General features: G+C 24.9%; 1 protein-coding gene across 1 annotated transcript; it reads right to left on the bottom strand.

Annotated features, from left to right (window-relative positions):
* Positions 1-9,797: 9,797 nt before the first annotated feature.
* On the bottom strand, positions 9,798-18,462 carry LOC145838585 (uncharacterized). Its single transcript, XM_082946203.1, has 4 exons — positions 18,339-18,462; positions 14,271-14,440; positions 13,253-13,363; positions 9,798-10,412 (listed from the first exon to the last, which is right to left on the bottom strand). Exons 1-4 carry the CDS (start codon positions 18,433-18,435, stop codon positions 10,338-10,340), a joined length of 453 nt encoding a protein of 150 aa, XP_082802329.1. The 5' UTR covers positions 18,436-18,462; the 3' UTR covers positions 9,798-10,337.
* Positions 18,463-19,782: the final 1,320 nt, after the last annotated feature.

Genomic DNA, 19,782 nt, shown 5'->3' on the forward strand with positions numbered 1-19,782 from the left:
GACCTAATATATCAAAATTTAGTTAATTAGTTTTTACTAAAAATTCAATATATTTGCCATTTAATTCATGCTTATAACAATGCAAAACGTTTTGACAAAGCATTTGTTCCTAACTTATGAGTTTATGTAATTTAAGTGATGAATTATTTTTTAATAATTTGTATTTTATAAAGATTTAGTTTTATGAAATGATCAATTTTTTACAATGAGTTTGGACAATACGCTTTAGTATAAAAGGTTTATTAGGTATATAAAGTATACAATTAAGTTTATTAGGTCTTTCTTAAACTACAAAAAAAAAAACAGTATAAGAAATAATTAATAATAATTTTTAGCTTTTTTAATAACAAAGTGGTATACAAGCAGTAATTAATAATATTTCAAGCTACATCACTGTAAAATATCTTGAAAAATAAATTCAATAAAAGCTAAACTGCATTAAAAAAGCTCAAACATGTTGAATTTCAAAACAAAAATACTTTTATTGTTTTGAAAAAACATAGTGAACTCATGTAGTAAAGCTTTCAAATAAAAAAAACTTTCTGCAAAAACATTCTTAAAATCAATAAAATAATGATCGATAAAACTAAAAGCAGAAAACTAAATAAAATTTGTTGCTGCTAAAACCGATGATAACAACTTTTTTTTAGTTTTGAACAATAGAAGCTTTAGCAGGTAACTTTTGCATTTGACATACAAAAAAGTCAGTTGGCTACAAAACCAAAATTGTTTAAAATCTTCGTATCAGGCAAAATAAATCAACGAAATTAAAAAACAAAACGAATTTGAAGTTAACTTGAAAACTATAACTTTAAATATGTTAAAAGAAAGTAACATGGTTTTTTAAAGCAAAAAAAAAAAAAAGCTTCATATAAAAAAATTTGAAACATTGATTAAATAACGAAAAATTTAAAAACTTATACTGTTTACAATCGACTAATTCAACGTTAGTTAAACCGTTTAAAAACTAGTTTTTTCCGTTAAATTGTTAATAGAAACTGTAAAAAACAACAAAACAGTACTTCTAATCTAAATTTTATGCAAAAAATGAACTGCAATAGTTAAAAAACCATCAGTATTAATTGATACAAAAGTATACGCTGTAAAAAGCTGTCAGCTTATTTATGCAGTAAACAAAAATAAAAAAACTTAAAACTTTACAAGTTTGAAACTATCAGCACTGCTTTCACTCTGCAAATGAAACGCTACTATTGCTGCAAGCCATCCACTTATAACTACAAAGCTCGCTTGTGGCCACACAAAAACGTTTTTCTCAATTCAGCTCGAGTATTTGCAATCGCGTGATGTGGTCATTTGGTAAAGAGAAATTACAATGAAGTATTTGAACTTTGTGATCGATTACACTGAGTTTGTTTTTCAACATTGGATTAACTTAATCAAGTTGATTATCAAGTTTTGTGTTTGAAAAATGTAATTATTTTTGTTAGAATTTTTGCATATTTATTGTTAATTTTTTTTTGTAACTTAAACCTTTTTGTTAACTTATACTTTCGTATAAACCAGTGGTCTCCAACCTTTTGAAAAGCTATGCACACTAAATTACTGATAAAAAATTATGTACACACTATACTATTAAAATTTAAGTTACTTACAAAAAAGCTGTGTCATAATAAATGTAACATATAGAAACCGTATTAAGCACTGTCATTTTACGAAATAAGTAGTTTTATGTGATACAAAAAACAAAAACAGTTTATACCACATTTTCACTTCTGCAATTCTTTTTTTTTCTGCGGAATAAACTAACTTTTATACACAACACTGTACACAAACCGTGTTGACCACTGCTATAAACAACCGTTTTTCCAAAAAATAGTCATTCAGTTTTACTCATCTGTATTTATCAAATGAACTTTATACTTCAAAGTTTTTTTGTTTTTCATTTTAAAATGTATTGATACTTTAACTTGGACTTTATCGTAAGTTTATTAAAGTTAAGAAACTTTTTCAATGTTTACAAGTGCTTTTTCTTAATTAAATTGTAAAAAGTAAATAGTACAGTTACGATCATATGTTTGAGTAAGTTTAGGAGCTTCTAATAATTGTACGATGTAATACATTTAGTTATTTAAGCATTTAACTTTCTCATTCACTGTGTTTTGAAATCTGTTGAATTATAATAGTTTTATTAAAAGTCATTATTTATTTAAAAATTCATACAACTTATAACAGCTATTTTAAAAAGTTGCACAAACAATACACAGTAGACGTAAGTAAAATTAATAAAGAGTTTGATTGATGTATGATTACATGAAAAATTTTTCAATGTCTTAAATAAAACGAAAATTGTTTATTGTACCGTTTCTGTTTAAAATCAGTCTAGAAATATTCTTATAAGTTAGCAAAGGAATACTATTTACATTCTAATTAGACAAAATAAGTAAACTCAAAAAAAACTTTTTTTAAATTATATATGCAGAACAAAATAAACACGTGCACAAAAAACTAAGTATGTGACCATGAAACAATAGACATATGTTCATGAAAATAAACATTTGCATTTGAACAATTAAAACTGTTGCGTAGAAACATAAAAATTGTTCATTATGAAATAAATATGTGCACAACAAAAAAAAAAGAGTGAGCTTTAAAAAAAGTTACACTTTTTACTTTTTAGCTTTTAGTTTTCATAGAATCTTATGTTTAAAAACAAAATTTTCAAAGTAAAGTTGGCATTTTTAGTCTAATAAAGTTTTAAGCTTTCAAGCAGACACTTTTTTCTACAAAAATGTAATAAAAATAAGAGTTATAATTATTAATCAAAATGAGAGAAAAATAATATATTAACATTACGCACGTCTTGGTAGAATTTAAAATTTGTTTTCTACACATCAACAACTTTTTTTCAAAAGTAATAGAAGCTGAAATAAAATTTTATAAATCGTATTGATTACTTCTTTTATTTTAACTTTAAACCTAATTTAAAGTCGCTTTTAAGGTTTTAAAAATGTAATAAAAAGATTATACTAAAATAGAGGATTAGTAACAGTATTTTAATGCTAGAAACTTTAAAATTTAAAAGTTGTAAAAAAATTAAATCTAATCATAAGGGTATACTTATGTTTTTATTATAATTAATAAAACTTAATGTTTCTTTCATTAATGGTAATAATAATTTTATACTAAGTATTTAACATTTGGTATAACTTGCTAAAGTAAACATTTTTTCGAAAAAAAAATCAAATTGTAGAGTAATTCAAAAATATAAAACCAGTGAAAACCAGTACTTTAGAGCAAATACTTAGTTTTTTTCATTACAACAAACAAGTCTATTTTGCAAACTTTTACTAAAATAAAACTAAAATTTCAACTAGCATTTATAATTCATTTTAAAACATACTTTAATGTAATTTATAAATATGCTTTTAACTTTGAGATATAAAAATTGAATTGTTATTTTAAGTTTCCTAAAGGCCATGAAAACTGTATTTAAATTATATGACGTTTTGTTGCATCTAAAGTGCGTAGAAATTTCACTTAGCAGTTTTACTTGTGCTAAGATTATATTATGCATTTGAACAAGGTTTTCTTGTTAGTAACTAACTTGTGCTAAGATTAAATTATGCATTTGAACAAGATTTTCTTGGAAACTTAATTCTCAAAAAAAGCTATTGATAGGTAATTCAATTACTTTTTGTTGGAAAAGAAAAAAAAAATGTTGTTTTATTTATTGACGCGTTGTTAGATATAGGTAGTTAATTCAATTACTTTTTGTTGGGATTGAAAAAAAAAATGTTGTTTTATTTATTGACGCGTTGTTAGATATAGGTAGTTAATTCAATTACTTTTTGTTGGAATTGAAAAGAAAAAATGTTGTTTTATTTACTGTCGCGTTGTTAGATATAGGTAGTCACCTAGTTATTATTAAGTTTTTTTGTTTATTTAGTTTTAATTCTGTTTTGGATTTTTTTTTGTCTTTCAACTGCAGATTATATTTGCTTAATTCTGAAAATTAATTTTTGTTTTTTTTTTCATCTAATTAAAAGTAGTAAGCATAAAACTTAAAAAATGGCTTGTTATTTTATTTATTCAAAAAAAAAGTAAAGCAAAACCAAATATATTAAGGACAAACAAAAAATTCACAAACAGTTCGATAAAAGTAATTAAGTAATTCTTTATTAAGTAAGTAAGTAATTAAAGTAGAAAAAAAAATATTTAAAATACATTTAAGTAAAGTTTGTTTAAAACAATATACTAGTAATTAAATTTTTACGAAAACTATCTACTGTTTAACTTTTACTTATTTTACAAAAGAAAAGGCATAGAGGTATTTCGTTTGTTTAGTTAATTTATATATATTTTTTACTGAAATAAAGATGGGCAAGTTGAATATTTTATTTACAACCAGGTTTTGGTGGCAAAAATTGCGTACTCTTTAAGTAAAATAAAATAATAAACTGTTATAGTTTATCTTACTTGAAGAGATTGAAATTTTTGTCACCGATTCCCGGTTGTAAATAAAATATTTAATTTGCACATCTTTATTTAAGTGAGCTCTTTAAATTTCAGTAAAATCTTTTGTAGTTAAGACAAACAACTATATATATTTTTCACTGAAAACTCTTAGATGAAAAAGTTTTAACTGAATAATGACGGAACCCAAGTCACGTTCCTGCCACCTCCCGAACGGGAGAAAATACAAACTGTTCCCCGAACGGCGCCCCCTACTGGCCGCCACCCATTTGTGCCACCGCTCAGGAGGCCGACTGGTTCAGATCGATGACGTAAACTCCGCCGATGACGTCATAAAGTGCACGGGAACTAGCGATTACGATTACTGGGTGGACCTTATCGGTTGCCATGACGACAAACTTTCGTGGGTGCCAAGTTGCGTGTACGGCTTCCCCTTTCAAGTATCTGCGAAGGGGAACCACCCTTGCACGGGGGCATCTTTGAACCCTTTGAGTTTTGCAAAAACCGGCACTTATGACGTAACAATGAGGAATTGCGACGACGAGCTGGGATTTGTCTGCAAATTAGGGAATTTCCCAAGATCGAGAATTCTTTTTAACAATATCTCAGATGATGCGATGGCGCCTTACTTGATCGCGGGGATTTTTCTACTTATAAAGTGGCTTTTTGTTCTGGTGGCGTACCAGGTGACCAAGTACAGGTTTTTGAGGAGGGCCAAGAAACAGGAGGAAGAAGTGAAACGTCATAGGATGAAGGTTGAGGCGGAAGTTAAGAGGAGGAAGAACAGTGAGATGAACATTGAGAAGAAAAAAGAAATGTTAGTTTGAATAGTTATTATTAATAAATTTTTAAATCTAAGTGCATTGCTTGTAATTGTTGTATAAAACAAACAACGTTGCTGTGTGTATTTAAACAAACCTTCAGTTGTTTTTATGTGGCATAAATAAAAATGTAGCTTTAAGTTGAAAGTTGCACAAAGTGATACATTTAGGTGTTACTTTGTGCAACATTTTTACAAGTATAATGTATACTTACATGTATTGTAGAATTTGAGACATATTAGTCTATAAGCTAATCTTGAGTTTTGCTTTTAAGTTGGGACATTTAGATGTAACAACTAGAAAGAATAGTTAAATATATTTAGTCACTTGTATAAAACAGTTCAAGAAAAAAGTAAATTATCTTAAATGAAATTGGAAAATTCTTTAAAAATGATCATTAAGAGTGTGGGTATTTTGGGAAAAACTAAATGTTGTTTGTAATATTAATAAGGCTAGTTTGACTATTGTATAACTTTGCTTTATTTCATTTATATGTTAATACGACATTAAACCCAAAACAATGCTTAGCTTTACAATGTTTTCATTTGAAAAATTATAAAGTAAATAAAAGTTTTTAATTCACCAACTACTTTATGTGGTTTTTTGATTTTTTATTAAACTGCATTTGAACTAATGTTTCAAGTTGATAATACTTAATTAGTTTTTTTTGAACTTCAGGTTGGAAATAGCAAAACAAGACTCGGTTAAGTTTACAGATTTCGATGACATTTTTCCTTGACAAACTTTGATGATACATTTTCATTTTTCGATGTAAATTGTTAATAATTTCTATTGTGAAACATTTCAAGTTGATTTACAAAAATAAAAAGAATTTTAAAACATTAAAATTTAAACAAAATTAGCATGTAATAACTTAATGTGATTTTTTATAAGCTTTTAGCTATGTTTTTTTAAATCATTGTCTATTACCGATTTCTATTTTAAAACTTAGTCCTTTAGCAATTGTTTAAATTTTTTTTCATTGCTCGTTTGATTCTAAAAGCTGTTAAAAGTGCAAAACACAACAATTTAATTTGAATTTAGTTTTTATTATATGTCTCCACATATCTATAATAACAAATCATCTTATTGTAATTTTTATAAAAGACAGCATGTAACACTTTTGTAATTGTAATGTTTTAAGATGTTTGAGAAGCAACAGTAGATCACTACTTTCGATGAAATAGTTTATTTCTACTATATTAGTTATAAGTAAGTTTCAATCGTTTACTCAAATTACCATCGAACTAAAATTTACTTTGTTAAAAATTTAAACTTTATAAACTAAACTTTAACATTTTTTTCTTTAAACAGCTATCAATTTAAAAGTTTTTTTTTTGTTTCGAGTTTTATCTCTTTGTTGAGAAAAGACAAATTTTCAGTTTTAACTTTTTGCAGTTTTAAATGCTAACAACTTTTTTAAAATAAGTTTATGGAGAAGTTGTTATATCATGTCCATAAACTAAGTTTTATGGAACGAAGTGTAATTATAGTAAACTTTATCTTTGTTTTAAAATAATACGTAAAACTGTTTACTGAAAATTTATTTACTAACACGTTTGGATTAGTTGAAAATTATATATTTTAAAGTTAATGTTTTATACTAACGAACTTATATAAAGCTTGCATTCATGTAAAAAGAAAAATTTCCAATGCAACATGTTCAGTAAAAACAGTTTTAATTTTTGTAAAAAAGTATAATAAAAATACTAGTGACCCGCATTCAAATTTTTTTTTGAAATAAAAACCCGGTGGCTCACTAAAAGTAGACAAAAAGTATTACTTTTTAAAAAGTAATCAGGTTTCATTGTAATTATTTATAATTTTCAATTTTCAAAAACATTATTTTTAAAGATTTTAAATCTAGTTTAAAAAGTCCGCATAACACTGAACTAAAATAAGTCTTTTGAAGAAAGATCAAAGAGTTAATCGCTCTAGCTTCAAAGTATAGCAAACTAAAAACAAATCATGTATTTAAAAAAACAAAATTATAAAATCTTTTTAATACCTAAGTATACAATAAACAAAAAAATTATGAGTTATAATTGTTCAATTTAACGTTTTATCATATGCAATTTATAAATTAAATATTGTATTTAGATTAGAAGTGTGGTAAAAAAAATTTTACTTTTGTTAGTTATATTCAAACTTACACTTAAAAACCTGTTTTAATGCTTTAATTATAAGTCTAAGTTTTTAGTTTTGAATACCAATTTTATTTAGTTGAAGGTCTTAGCAACAATTAAGTACTATAATTGTAAGTTAGATAAAAGAAAAGAACGTATAATAACTTTTTTACACAAAACAATAATATTTCGATCAAAGTTTTCAACTAACTTTTTCATATTAACATATTTCAACTAATACAAGTTACTAAAGTAAACATTGTATGGAACTGATTTTAGGTTTTGGGAATTTGAAAAAAAAAGTTATTGACATTTTGCAAAGTGTATATTTTATGGTATTGATTAAATTACTTCAACTTTACATGTAAGTGTTTCACAATAAAACATATAAAGGGTTGTTTAACTTTTTAGTTTTCAAAAAAAATATTTTATATACCAACTACATAACATTTAGCAGATATTTAAATGTTTTACTCCAAAAATCACTACTTATAGAAACAAATTATAGTAAAATCTATGTTTAGATTTGTACTTTTAATTCAAAAATGTGTAATACAAATAAAACTCAAACAACACTTTTAAATATATGAAATCTAATAATAATACGTGTCCCGGACAAGACGTTAAAAGGTATCCGTGGTGTGCGACTCGATAACCAAAAGGTTCATCGTGCACAAGGCCCTAGGACCTAATATTTTAAGCGTTTATTTTTGTCGTTCAATAAACTATAATATTAAAAACATAAGATATTCAGTATTCAGATGAGCTAAATTCAAAAAGAAAACATATCGACTTTGTGTCATGGGTTTTAGTTATATTATCATAAGTTAAAACTTTGTAGCATTTAAAATAGAACAAAATACAGTAGTGCTTTAGCTACTAATATTTAAAGTTGGATCAATTAGTTAATCAAAATATACCACAAAAAAAAATAAGCAAACAGATATGTTTATATCGTTAGAAAATTATAATTAGATAAAAAATATTATTCATAACATCGGATATAATTTAATTAAATTATGCTTAAATTTTCACTTTAAAAGCCACGTGGGATTAGACAAATACGTGAAATTTCTAATTTGCGGCTGACTGACGAGTTTCAATAAGATCCAAACCTCAGTCTACAAAAATTTGATTTGATGATCGAAATGGTATGATCAAAACTTTACGTTACAACAACTTTTACTCAACTTAAACTTTTTTCTACCATTTTCTCAAAAAGATAATGTCGTGGTGTCAATTTAGTTAAAAATAAAATCCTGCGTTGAACAAAAAAAATGAGTTATGATTTTTGTTATAAGATTTTCAAATTATATCAACCCTTAAAAGACGTTACAAGCAGTTTTGTTCACAATTGCTTTATTTTAACTTGCTTGAGTAGGTAGCAACTGTAAACTAAAAGCACTACTTAAATAAAAAATATTCTTTTTAAGCGGTTTACTTTATACTTTATACTGTGTAGACTTGTAAGTGCATAGGATCATTTAAATAATAAAGGTTTTCAAATAGAACACTTTAAATTAGTATTGTATTAAATGAACTGGCTGCAGATTTATATACGTATTTTACAGCTTTTAAAAAATAATGTAGAATAGATAAGATTAAATACTTTAAATTAAGAATTTTTTTAAACATGATCTCTTAAGTTACACAGTGTAAGTTAATACTTAATTAATTTTTATTCCAACACAATTTGATTCCATCTAATGAAATTTTTCATTACAATCGCTATTCTCTGAAACAAAAACAAATCAGTCTGAGAATTTTCAACTAGTGTTACAAGATGAGATTTATAAAATATCAAAAAGTTTAGTTTCTTAAAAACGATGTTCTAGAATGACCTGCAAAGTTCACACTGCTAGCAGAATTGTATATCTGAAGAGTTAGTTGATAACCCAACTAGTTTATTGTGTTCAAACCTTTTGTAAGTTAATAAAGAACTACAGAGCACCTTGTTTCTAATGTAAAAGCTTTCGTAGTAAAACTATATATCAAATATAACATTATATAAAATGTTTATCGACAAAAAGTCTTCAAACAGCTTATTTTGAAAAAGTTACTTAAATATTGTGAACAATCTTCATCTTAAACAAAGTACAGCTGTTGTTTTATAGCACAAACAATAAAGATAAAGTAAGTAACTGATGTGTAGCTTGATGACATAAATTTCTTATTGTACATTTTAATTGTTCCTTAACAAAAACTTTTGAGCTTTTATTTCATTACTGTGTTCATAACACTTATAGAAGCACATGTATTTTAGATAGAACAATAGAGTATAACTAAAATTACGTATTTTATCTGGAATTTATTTAGCATATAATAGCATAACGTTCAAGTAAACACTATTAAAACAACAATATGTACAAAAATAGATGAACAATCAAATCGTTTCGTATAAAAGTAGTTAAGTATATACAATTTTATCGACTAAAATTTTTTTCAAGTAGCTTTAATTTATAAACTAAAATTTTTGAACTTTGTTTCAAACTTTAGAAAACTGGTATATACAGAAAAATACTGTTAAGTTTAAAGGTCTTGCAAGTTAGAATTTAGATTTTAGTAGTACGTTTAAGTATTTTGTAAAAAAGTTTGCAACAATATAATATCTGACATACATTTAAAGAAAATTAAATGCTAATAAAGCAGACTCAGTTACCACAGTTTTAGCTTTTTTTTTTATATACCGGCTGCAAATTTTATGTTTTCTTACACTCAAGTCGTCATACACAGAGTGTTGATAAGTGAAATGTAAAAAAAGTTTTAAAACCGCTAGATATAAGAAAGCTACATTTATAACAACTCTGCATTAAACTCAAGTTAAAGCTTTAAACCAAACGATAACTGTGGCGTGCAATACCAAGAAAAGCCTAGCACTAAAACTATATATTAGTAGCGCTGTAGTGAGAAAACGGAAATATCGAAAAAGGACAGAAAAGTATACAGAGACACGTGATCAGATCTTCTTGAAGTAGTGATGAACTGTGAGCTTCATTGGGAGTAGGCTCTTCTCTATTTCATACTCATCATGCTATAACAAATAAAAAAGTATTAGCTGTTGAAAATATCAAATTGATTAGAACGTATAAATATTTAACATGTTTATAATATATTATACAATAACTATCCCTTAAATCTATTTTTTAAGTCAGATTAAAGTTTATACATGGTTAGCTTCAAACTTTGTATACTTAAATTGATTTAGTAAATATCGTTCTGTCTTAACTTGAACTAATTTTTTTAGTTGTATAACTTTGACTCAAGTCTCAATTGATAATTAATAACAAAGCTATGTAGTAATCTGCAGTACATAGAAATGTTAATAGTTTTTTCTACAGTACAGTAACTGTTTAAAAACCTTTTGTTTTCTAAATACCTAATCATAATCTCCATAAGTAGTTCATACTCAACATGCGATAAACAAAGATATTTAGTTTGATATAAAGTATGATCTTTCAAGTAATACTTCATTGGATTATTTAAAATTTATTTTGAACTCTTACTTAGCCAAAATGTGCCAGTTAAAAAAATTTACTTAAAAATTTTGTTTAGTTATTTGTCTAGGTAGTTTAATTCTATAATTACTCGAACTGAAAATTAACAAAATCTTTATTTTGTTTTACAACTTTGACTCAAATCTCGATTAAAAATTAACAATAAAACTATTTAGTATGTGGTACTTAGAAATTTTATTTGTATTTTCTAAATGCAGTAACTATATAAGAACCATTTTTTAAAATTTATACTTATAATTTCAAAAATATAAATTTTGCAATGCTGTTTAATGTTTTAGTAACTTTTGTTATTGTGAAAATTTCAAAACATTTACGAAAAAAGAAGAAGTTATGAAACTATTAACAAGTTACTTTACATTTTAAAGTCTATTTTTATATCAAAGCAAAATTAAAATTAAAAAATAGTTATAAAATAGTTTTTTAAAGCAATATTTTAATATTGTAAAGCTTTTCCTAAGTAAATTTTTATAATAAAAGTAAGTCTAAGATGACTAAAAAAACAAGTTATTTTAACATTTAATTAAAACTTTAAGATAATGAGTTTTTGGTTGTTTAATATCATAAAAAGGCTATTATAATAGCTTTTTTTTTAATTTAAATTTAATAAAGCTTTAAACATTTACATTTTAACAGTAGCAAAAAATGAAAAAAAAAAACTACAACGACTTATATTGTCAAAGTAGAAATATTTGATATCCAAAAATAAAAACATTTAATATAATATTTAAGGGAATATTACAAAAGCAATACTGTAGTATCGTTTTGTTTTCTACATAAAATAAATTAGACAAGAAAAATAAAGACAGCTTTAAGTCTGGTAGAAATAAAGATACTGATAAGTAAACGTTTGTATGTTCGAATGACTGTTATTTACTCTAAAACGTTAACCTTTACCATAGTGTTTTGTTTGAAAATAAAATTCAGCAGAATAAGAAAAAAATGTTTTGTTTGAAAATAAAACATGTTTTTCACTTTAATGCTTTAGAGAAATAAATGAAATTTATTTTTAACCTAATGTTTTATTTAAAAGCTGTCTTACTTAAGCACCGAAATCTTTGTACAGACTGAAACTTATAAATCTGCTTTACTGAAGCTTTATTTGTTTGCAACTTTTTTACGTATAAGGGTTTTCAGAAAAACAATGCAATAGATATAAATATCATCAAAGATTAGGAAACAAAAAAAAACTACAAAAACCATGAAAAATACTCATAATATTGAATTCAATTTAATAAGTAATATTGTGGCTAAGTTTATTCTAAATGAAATTGGTTTTAAAAAGATACACAAGAGTTTTATGTAAATATTTTATACTTTGCAACATTATTGATTATCATTACATACTATTTTATTTGCCAGTTAAGCTTATAAAGTTGTCATAATAAACTTTTATTATAATGTTAATTGGTTTCAGTGTATATCTTCTTTCGCAATTAAAAATCTTTTTTCCAGAAATTCAATACTTTTATTAAAACAAAATTACACCAAAATGATTTGTAACAAAATTATATTAGTCAAGCATATTGCCTTTCGCACGAAAAAGACAAATGATATTTATTGAAAACGTTTTTATTGTTTAGTATTAAACAAGTTATGATACAAAAATATTAAGGGTCTTTAGAAGTCGAATTATTTTGATAAAAGGAATGCAATTATTTAGTATTAGACAGCTTAAAATTTTGACGTTCCATTAAAGTTTTAACTGGTAAATTTTAAAAATGGGAGCTTGTTAATATTTAATTTTAAATACATACGTATTTTATTTTTTGGGTGAACAAAAAAAGGTTAAACTTAAACTAAAGTTTAGAAAACAGTGAATTCACTGATTATTAACTTGGATAATCATTTTTCATCCTTTATTTAAAACGTTCAAACTTTAAAAAGAAGCCTACTAACAAAAACTGTGTGTTTTTTTTTAAAATAATAAACATAAGTATGTACATTTCTTAGCATCGAGTTAAAAACTGTAAGCAAAATTTATTACTAAAACGAATAGACTGTAGACGCAAGTAAAGTTATGAAAAAAAAACATTGACTAGTATTCAGTAATATGTACTAAGTTGTTAGTAGTATTACATTTGCAATAATTTAACATTAGAATATTAACATTTTTTGCTAGTCAGTACCTTACATAAAATAATCAATACGAGCTTAGATGATATAATAAAGAAACAAACTGAATATTGTTAGCTAATCAACACTTTGTGTTCAAAACTAGAGAACACAAAACATTTTATATATTAAATTTTACAACATAAAATTTTGCATTTATGATAACTTATATAATATACCAACTAATGCTTATTAAAGAAAAAAGCGAGCTATTTTAGTTGTTACTAATAAACTGTTCACTAACCAACACAAGCTCCTCCTTTTTGATTTCCTTCGTCTGTTTCCTCTTGATACCATTGTGAGTGAACTGTACGCCGTTGTGCAAAAGTTTGGATGTATCAAAGATCATCAGGTCCTGAGAATAGTATTTAGTTATATAAATAGTATGTAAAGAAGTGTTTATTGTAGTATAAGCTTTAAAACACGTTGTCAAACGAAGTATAAACCAAATATATATTGTTTATTAAACGGCAAAAAAATACGCTCAAAAGGTTTGGTCCAAGGACCTGGTGTACAAAAAACCTTTCGGTTATCGAGTCATACACCAGAACAGTTTAACGTCATGCATAGGACTTGCAATTGTTTCAAAGCTTTCGCTCTGTTACAACATCTTTAATAAAATATAACTTATGTATCATGTTTGTAAACTTAAGAGATTGAAGTTTTTAGTTTTAAATATTAAGAAACTAAAGTTTTTAAGATTCAATCACTGACGTGCTAACGAAAAACAAAAGGAGTTTAAACTACTAAGGGAACTATTTTCAAACTAGAGTGGGTTTAGAATGAAATGAATAATGATTAAATCGAACTACCATGTAGATCTTTTGTTGTATAATATTATTTATATGCGTGAGTTTATATACTTATAGAGTAGGTTTAGAATGAAATGAGTAACACCATGTAGATCTATTGTTACTACTTACTGCGTATTTTGTCTTTCTTTGCTACAGTGACACACCTACAGTGAGTTTTAAAATCGTCATTTTAATAAATTATTTAAAAGCCCTTCAAGTGGGCACAGTAGAAGGTGTTCAAATTTGAATATTAATCTTATTATATATATATATATATATATATATATATATATATATATATATATAAAGGTTTATTTAAAGATGTGAAACTCGAGTCCTTGGAGTTTAACATCTTTAAATAAACCTTTTTATTAATAAAGCTCTTAAGGTGGGCTCAGTGTGAAAGATTTAATTTATCAAGTTAAATAACTTAATTATATATATATATATATATAAAATGTAACTAACATGGGTGTTTTGTCTCTCCTCCCCAACGGTGATCGTGAACCCCTCCCCCTCGATCTTCGACGTCACCAGCATGTCTCCTCTCTTGTAAACCTCCTCCCTCCCACTAGGTGTCTTTCTGATCGTCAACGACACCCGCATGTCCCTGATCATGTCGTACTCCTCCGATTTTCCTGCAATGGGGGAATTTTCTTAAATAATTTGCATAATTGTTGTTGGTTTTATTTATGTTAAATCTTTTATTACTCAAACTTAGATTTCTACACCAGATAAAACTTTATTTTTGCTAAGAACTTGGTTTTAGGGTTTATTATAGAACTTTTAAAATGTTTTATACAAGACTGGGAGTTATTTGTTGAAAAAAAAACTTTGTACTATAAGTCTTGTTGTTTTTAACTTACTTAAATATTGCCATTACCCTCTTAATTTATAATACTTGTTTTCGGGAGCTAAATTTTTCTCATGTTTTAATAAACGATATTTTTTTTTATTGAGACGAACAAAAAAAGTATTTTGTCCGTTATGACTTGTTTAAATTCTATTAAATAGACACACAGGTTTCCATTTTTATTTTATCTGTATATGTTGTTTACAACAAGCAAAATAAATTAAAAAATAGAAATGCCCATATGTTACTAAACTTCCTTATTGTTGTACTACTATGGTTTTTGTTAAATCAAAATAAGCTGTAAAAATTATTGTAATTACATCAAAATGTGAGTTTTTAATTCTTAAGTTATTTCCACCATGCTAATTAACTACTTAAAATATTTTGAAAACTAAAAATAAAGTGTAGTTTGTTTAAACGCTTTGTTTTCAAAAGCTTTTATTAAAATAGTTTTAGTTTTAAGCCTATATTTAAACCCAAATAATTAAAAAAAAATATGCTAGAAAAAATGAAAATATACTTTGATTACAGAAAATATTCAAGAAAATATTTGTGGTATTAATTCTATCACATAGGATAGAAAAGCGCTCAAAATTAAAATGTAGATCTTTAAAGAGAACATTTAGTTAGTGTAACTATACATTAGCAAACTTTTAGGTTTAACTGTTGTTCAAAGTTGTTTTCACAGTACACACTTTAAAAAGTAGTAAAGACAAAATTGTACATACATGTACCCAATACATTCTAAAAGCAAGACATAATAGACTTTAAAAAAGTTGTTTTACTTAACCACTTACACAAAATAAACTTGAAAAATACATAACCACTTTAAGCTGTGTGTGCATTTTATGTTGATGCATTAGAACAAAAAAAATTCATACACTGCACATAAATTCAAAGTAAAATTAAATCAATACTTTTGTTTTAAAAGGGAACAAACAAAGTTTCAAAGACTTATGTAATTCATATTATTACTACTTCAGAGTTTTCAAAGCGAATTTTGTGTTATGAAACGAAAAATGTGAAATTATTAAAGATAAACAAATGTTGAGTTTCCTTGCAAAATGTAATTTGAGTACAAGTTATGTAAAACTTTGTGTACTCTCTAGGGAGTAAAAAAGTTTTCCAAACTTACCAAATCTAATTTAAATTTAATATATTTTCTCGGCTTCATACAAATAAGATTATTTAGCGGGATCGCGTAAATTGGTAAAAGAATAACTTAGTTAAGTTGTTTAGTATTTGTAAAAACTATTGGTTTCAATATAAAAAAAACTAGACGTAATTTCCCTAAAGATTAAGATAAGCTTCTCCAAAGTTTAATTAATTTTTATCAAAAGCCAATTTTAAAATAAAAAAAGATAAAAACTAATTGGATATAACTTTTAGTAGCAAAGCTGTTTAATTTTAGTTTAATCAGCTTTAATAACAAAGTTAAATAATATTAAATTTTTACTTTTAAAAAACTTTACGGTACTTTGTTGTGAGGTATACATTTTTTAATATATTAGGTGTTTAGTAAGTTATTTGGTTTTATTTTACTAAATATTACCTAAAATAATAAATTTTGAAAGCATATTCAATAGTCTTTTTTTTATTAGTTTACAACGAAAACATAAAGCAAAACCTAAAGTTACTCGTTTATTATTATTTAAAACTTTTGAATACTTGCTCTAATTAAAGTACAAACAATTGAGTTCTTATAAAACAACATAAACTAATAAGTTGGAAAATAAAATTTACTTCAGTATGTATTAGAACAGTTCCAGGTAAGCAAAGTATAAAAAAACATAAACACAATGCACTTTTTGAACTTTTAAACTATTAACTTTTATTGCTAAAAAAAAGGTAAACAATAAGTTATCAAGGTAGCATAAAAAACTCATTAAATATAAATTAGCCTTAGATTCAAGTAAATCCTCTAAAACTACCGTAAATTAAATTATGGAAAAAACAAATTCAATTATATTTCCCAGTAAATAAACAAACAAAAGAAAATCATAAGTAAATTCCAAAATAAATTGGAATTTTAAAATCAAACCGAGACGGCCAGACACGAAAGCCGTGCTTTCAAAAGTGCCGAGTTAATCAAAAACTTTTTTTTTATTTCAACAGATGCACAGAAGTCTTAAAATCGATAACTCGAAAGATCAAGATTAAAGCCCACGCATTAGGCCCGCATTAGGGCTCAGCTTTAAAATATTTTTTTTTTAACTTCAAATCTTTTTCATTATTCGTACAGAGCTTAACTCAACTTTTTCTCTGCTGTAAATCGGATAACTTTGATTTTTTTCTCAATTTTAATTTAACAAAAGCTTAAGTTTGAGTTCGAGCTCTTTAAAATATAAACAATTTTTTTACCTTCAATACTTTATGGAACAAAAATCAATTCATAAAAAATATCATATAAATCAAAAATTAGTAATAAAGTTTTTTAGTAGTTTTGTTTCGCATGCAAAGTTTTGTTTAATTAAATTTATGTACAAACATAAGTTTGAAATAACGACAACATTATCTAATTATTGATTTTAGCATGCCATTATTATGACAAACTATTGATTATGATAATAACAGTGTCATGCCCTTATGCTATCTTAAATAATTAATACTAAGGTACTTTTTTATAACTGTTATTTACAGTCACATGATTTGTTTCGGACTAGGTTAATTTTTTTTTGTTATCTAGAAGTCAACCAATGCATAGCCAAAATAGAAAAAATTAGCCTTTAAAATTTTATTGAACTTGAAAACATCTATACTAAGTAACTATATATTGAATAGCTTTTTATTTTACAGATATTTTCTTTAAAAACATGTTAAAGTACAAACTTTTTCTTTCGTTTCTATATTTTAACATTATCTACTCCTAGTTAAACATAGTTTGCAATCTCAATATTTATTTCAATTTGATGTAACACTAAACCTGCACGCTAACATGACTAATCTCTTTGTAATGCTTACTAGAAACACGAATTTAAAGTTGTTTTTAGCTTAAACTGTTTTTTATCTAAATTGTATAAATTGACTTTTATTTTGCGAAAGCAAGGTAACGCCTACGTAGTTTGAACAGAATAAAAGTCAGATAAAGATGTTTGAAAATCCACTTAAACTTGTTTCACAATTTTGTATCTAATTACAGAGTATATAGTTCAGGTCATAACAAGTTTCAATAAAGTTTGTAAAAATTTCATGTTTCTAATTAAATATGCTTTACATTGTGCTCTACATTTGTAATTAAAAAAAAAGTATTACCTTAAAACAAATCTATAGATTTATAAAAAGTTTATTAATTTTCACGTTGCCTCACATTAGATGAAACCTGATTAGTTAACTTTTTGATACTAAGTAATGAAATTATAACTAAACTTAAGAAATTAAAGAACAATTACTACTTAATAATGTTTAGTTAGTATGTTGTCGAAATTTTTCAATACTTAATTATACAATCTTATTGACTTTTTTGAAAATTAAATAAACAATCGTTCATGAACTTATATCCAATATACTTAAAAAAATAAAAGTTACTCAGTTTAAAAGTTACTTTAGTAGTATATTATTTTTAGTTTTAGTAGTATAAAAAACTCATTTTTAACTAATAGAGAATGTTGCTCAAAGGCATAAAAAATAACTTGTTTTATTTATTAAATTTTTCCAAGTATTAATGTATATAGTATAAAACAAACCCATTGATTTATACAGCATTTCCTCATTTTTGACCTTGACTCTTTCCCATACGCCATACATTCTAGCATCTAATTGTGATTTGTTTGATTTGTCCATGTTTATTTGTTATTATACACTAAGTCTGAGATTTTGTCAAAATAAAATTAAATAATTCAAACTTTTTTAATAAAAATCTATACATTAATTAACATTTTTGCAATAAAAATGCCAAATCTTAATGATAATTAATGAATAAAATCAAAGTTATATTTATCCATATAAAAAATGCTTATTTAGTTCAGTTTAAACAAGTTTAAAGCTACAATATGTAATTACAATGCAAAATACCTGTAAAACATAGTCATAGCTTCCACATGGTAAGCCTTGTAAAAATAAATGTCGTTTAAGATAATTTAGTTAATACATCTTTGTATATTTTATAAAGTCAAATAAATAGAAATATTTATTAAAAATGTATTCCAAAACATTCAAACTTAAAAGACTGTAACAGGAGTTTAAAATTTGCACTTTTGGTCAAGATACTTGAAAAAATTAAAAACTAAATACCTTACTAATAACTATTTAGAAATGTGTCATTTTCAATATTATTTTAGCTCTTTAACAAAACAAAAGTACCAGCTTTTATATTTCTCACAAAAACAAATAATTTCAAAAAACAAAATAACACAACGTTTTGGTTCAAATTAGTTGCTGTCAATAAACTAAGTTAAGTTTAAAAATATTTAGATTAATTAAACAAAACTTGAAGAAATTAAGTTGTACAACTTTTTAATCAAACATTAAAATTTAATATAAAAAAAACTTTAAAAAACTTTACAAACAGCTTTTGAAAATGTTATTGACTTCCTCAACTTTTTAAATGTGTCAAAGTACAAAAAACCACATAATAAATTACCACATGCTTCCTAGTAGTAAGGAAAATAAAAGTTTATATAGATGATTGAAAAAAAGTTTTTGATAATTTGATTTTCTAACAACTTGTTATATCAAGGAATTGAAAATAAGCATAGTTGCGTTTTATTGTATAACTAAAATTTTATTTTGTAAAAAAACATTTAAACTTATACAAATTTTATTGTTACATAAATATTTATTTTTATAGTGAATCTTTAAACTATTCTGTAAAAAACTAAAAAAAAAAGTTTTAAAATAATACTTTAAGAATCTTTTGTATAAACAGGGCAATTGCATAAAATAATTAAGAAAACGAATTTTTTTTTTGAACATTATTTTTAAATGGTAAAATACAAAACGATCTTAATCAAAACATGTATAGTAAAAATAATTTTTGTTAATTTTTTCAAAATTTTACTTAGTAGTTATATCTGCTGTTTCAAAATTAAAGAGTGAGAAGAACTTGATATATTTGATTAATTTACTTAGATAAAAATTTAAAAATTCAAAAATAAGTACCCGATTACATACTAACACATATTCGATTTA

Source organism: Thalia democratica, chromosome 6, assembly GCF_965202585.1.
Source record: "Thalia democratica chromosome 6, ktThaDemo2.hap1.1, whole genome shotgun sequence".
Lineage (NCBI taxonomy): Eukaryota > Metazoa > Chordata > Thaliacea > Salpida > Salpidae > Thalia > Thalia democratica.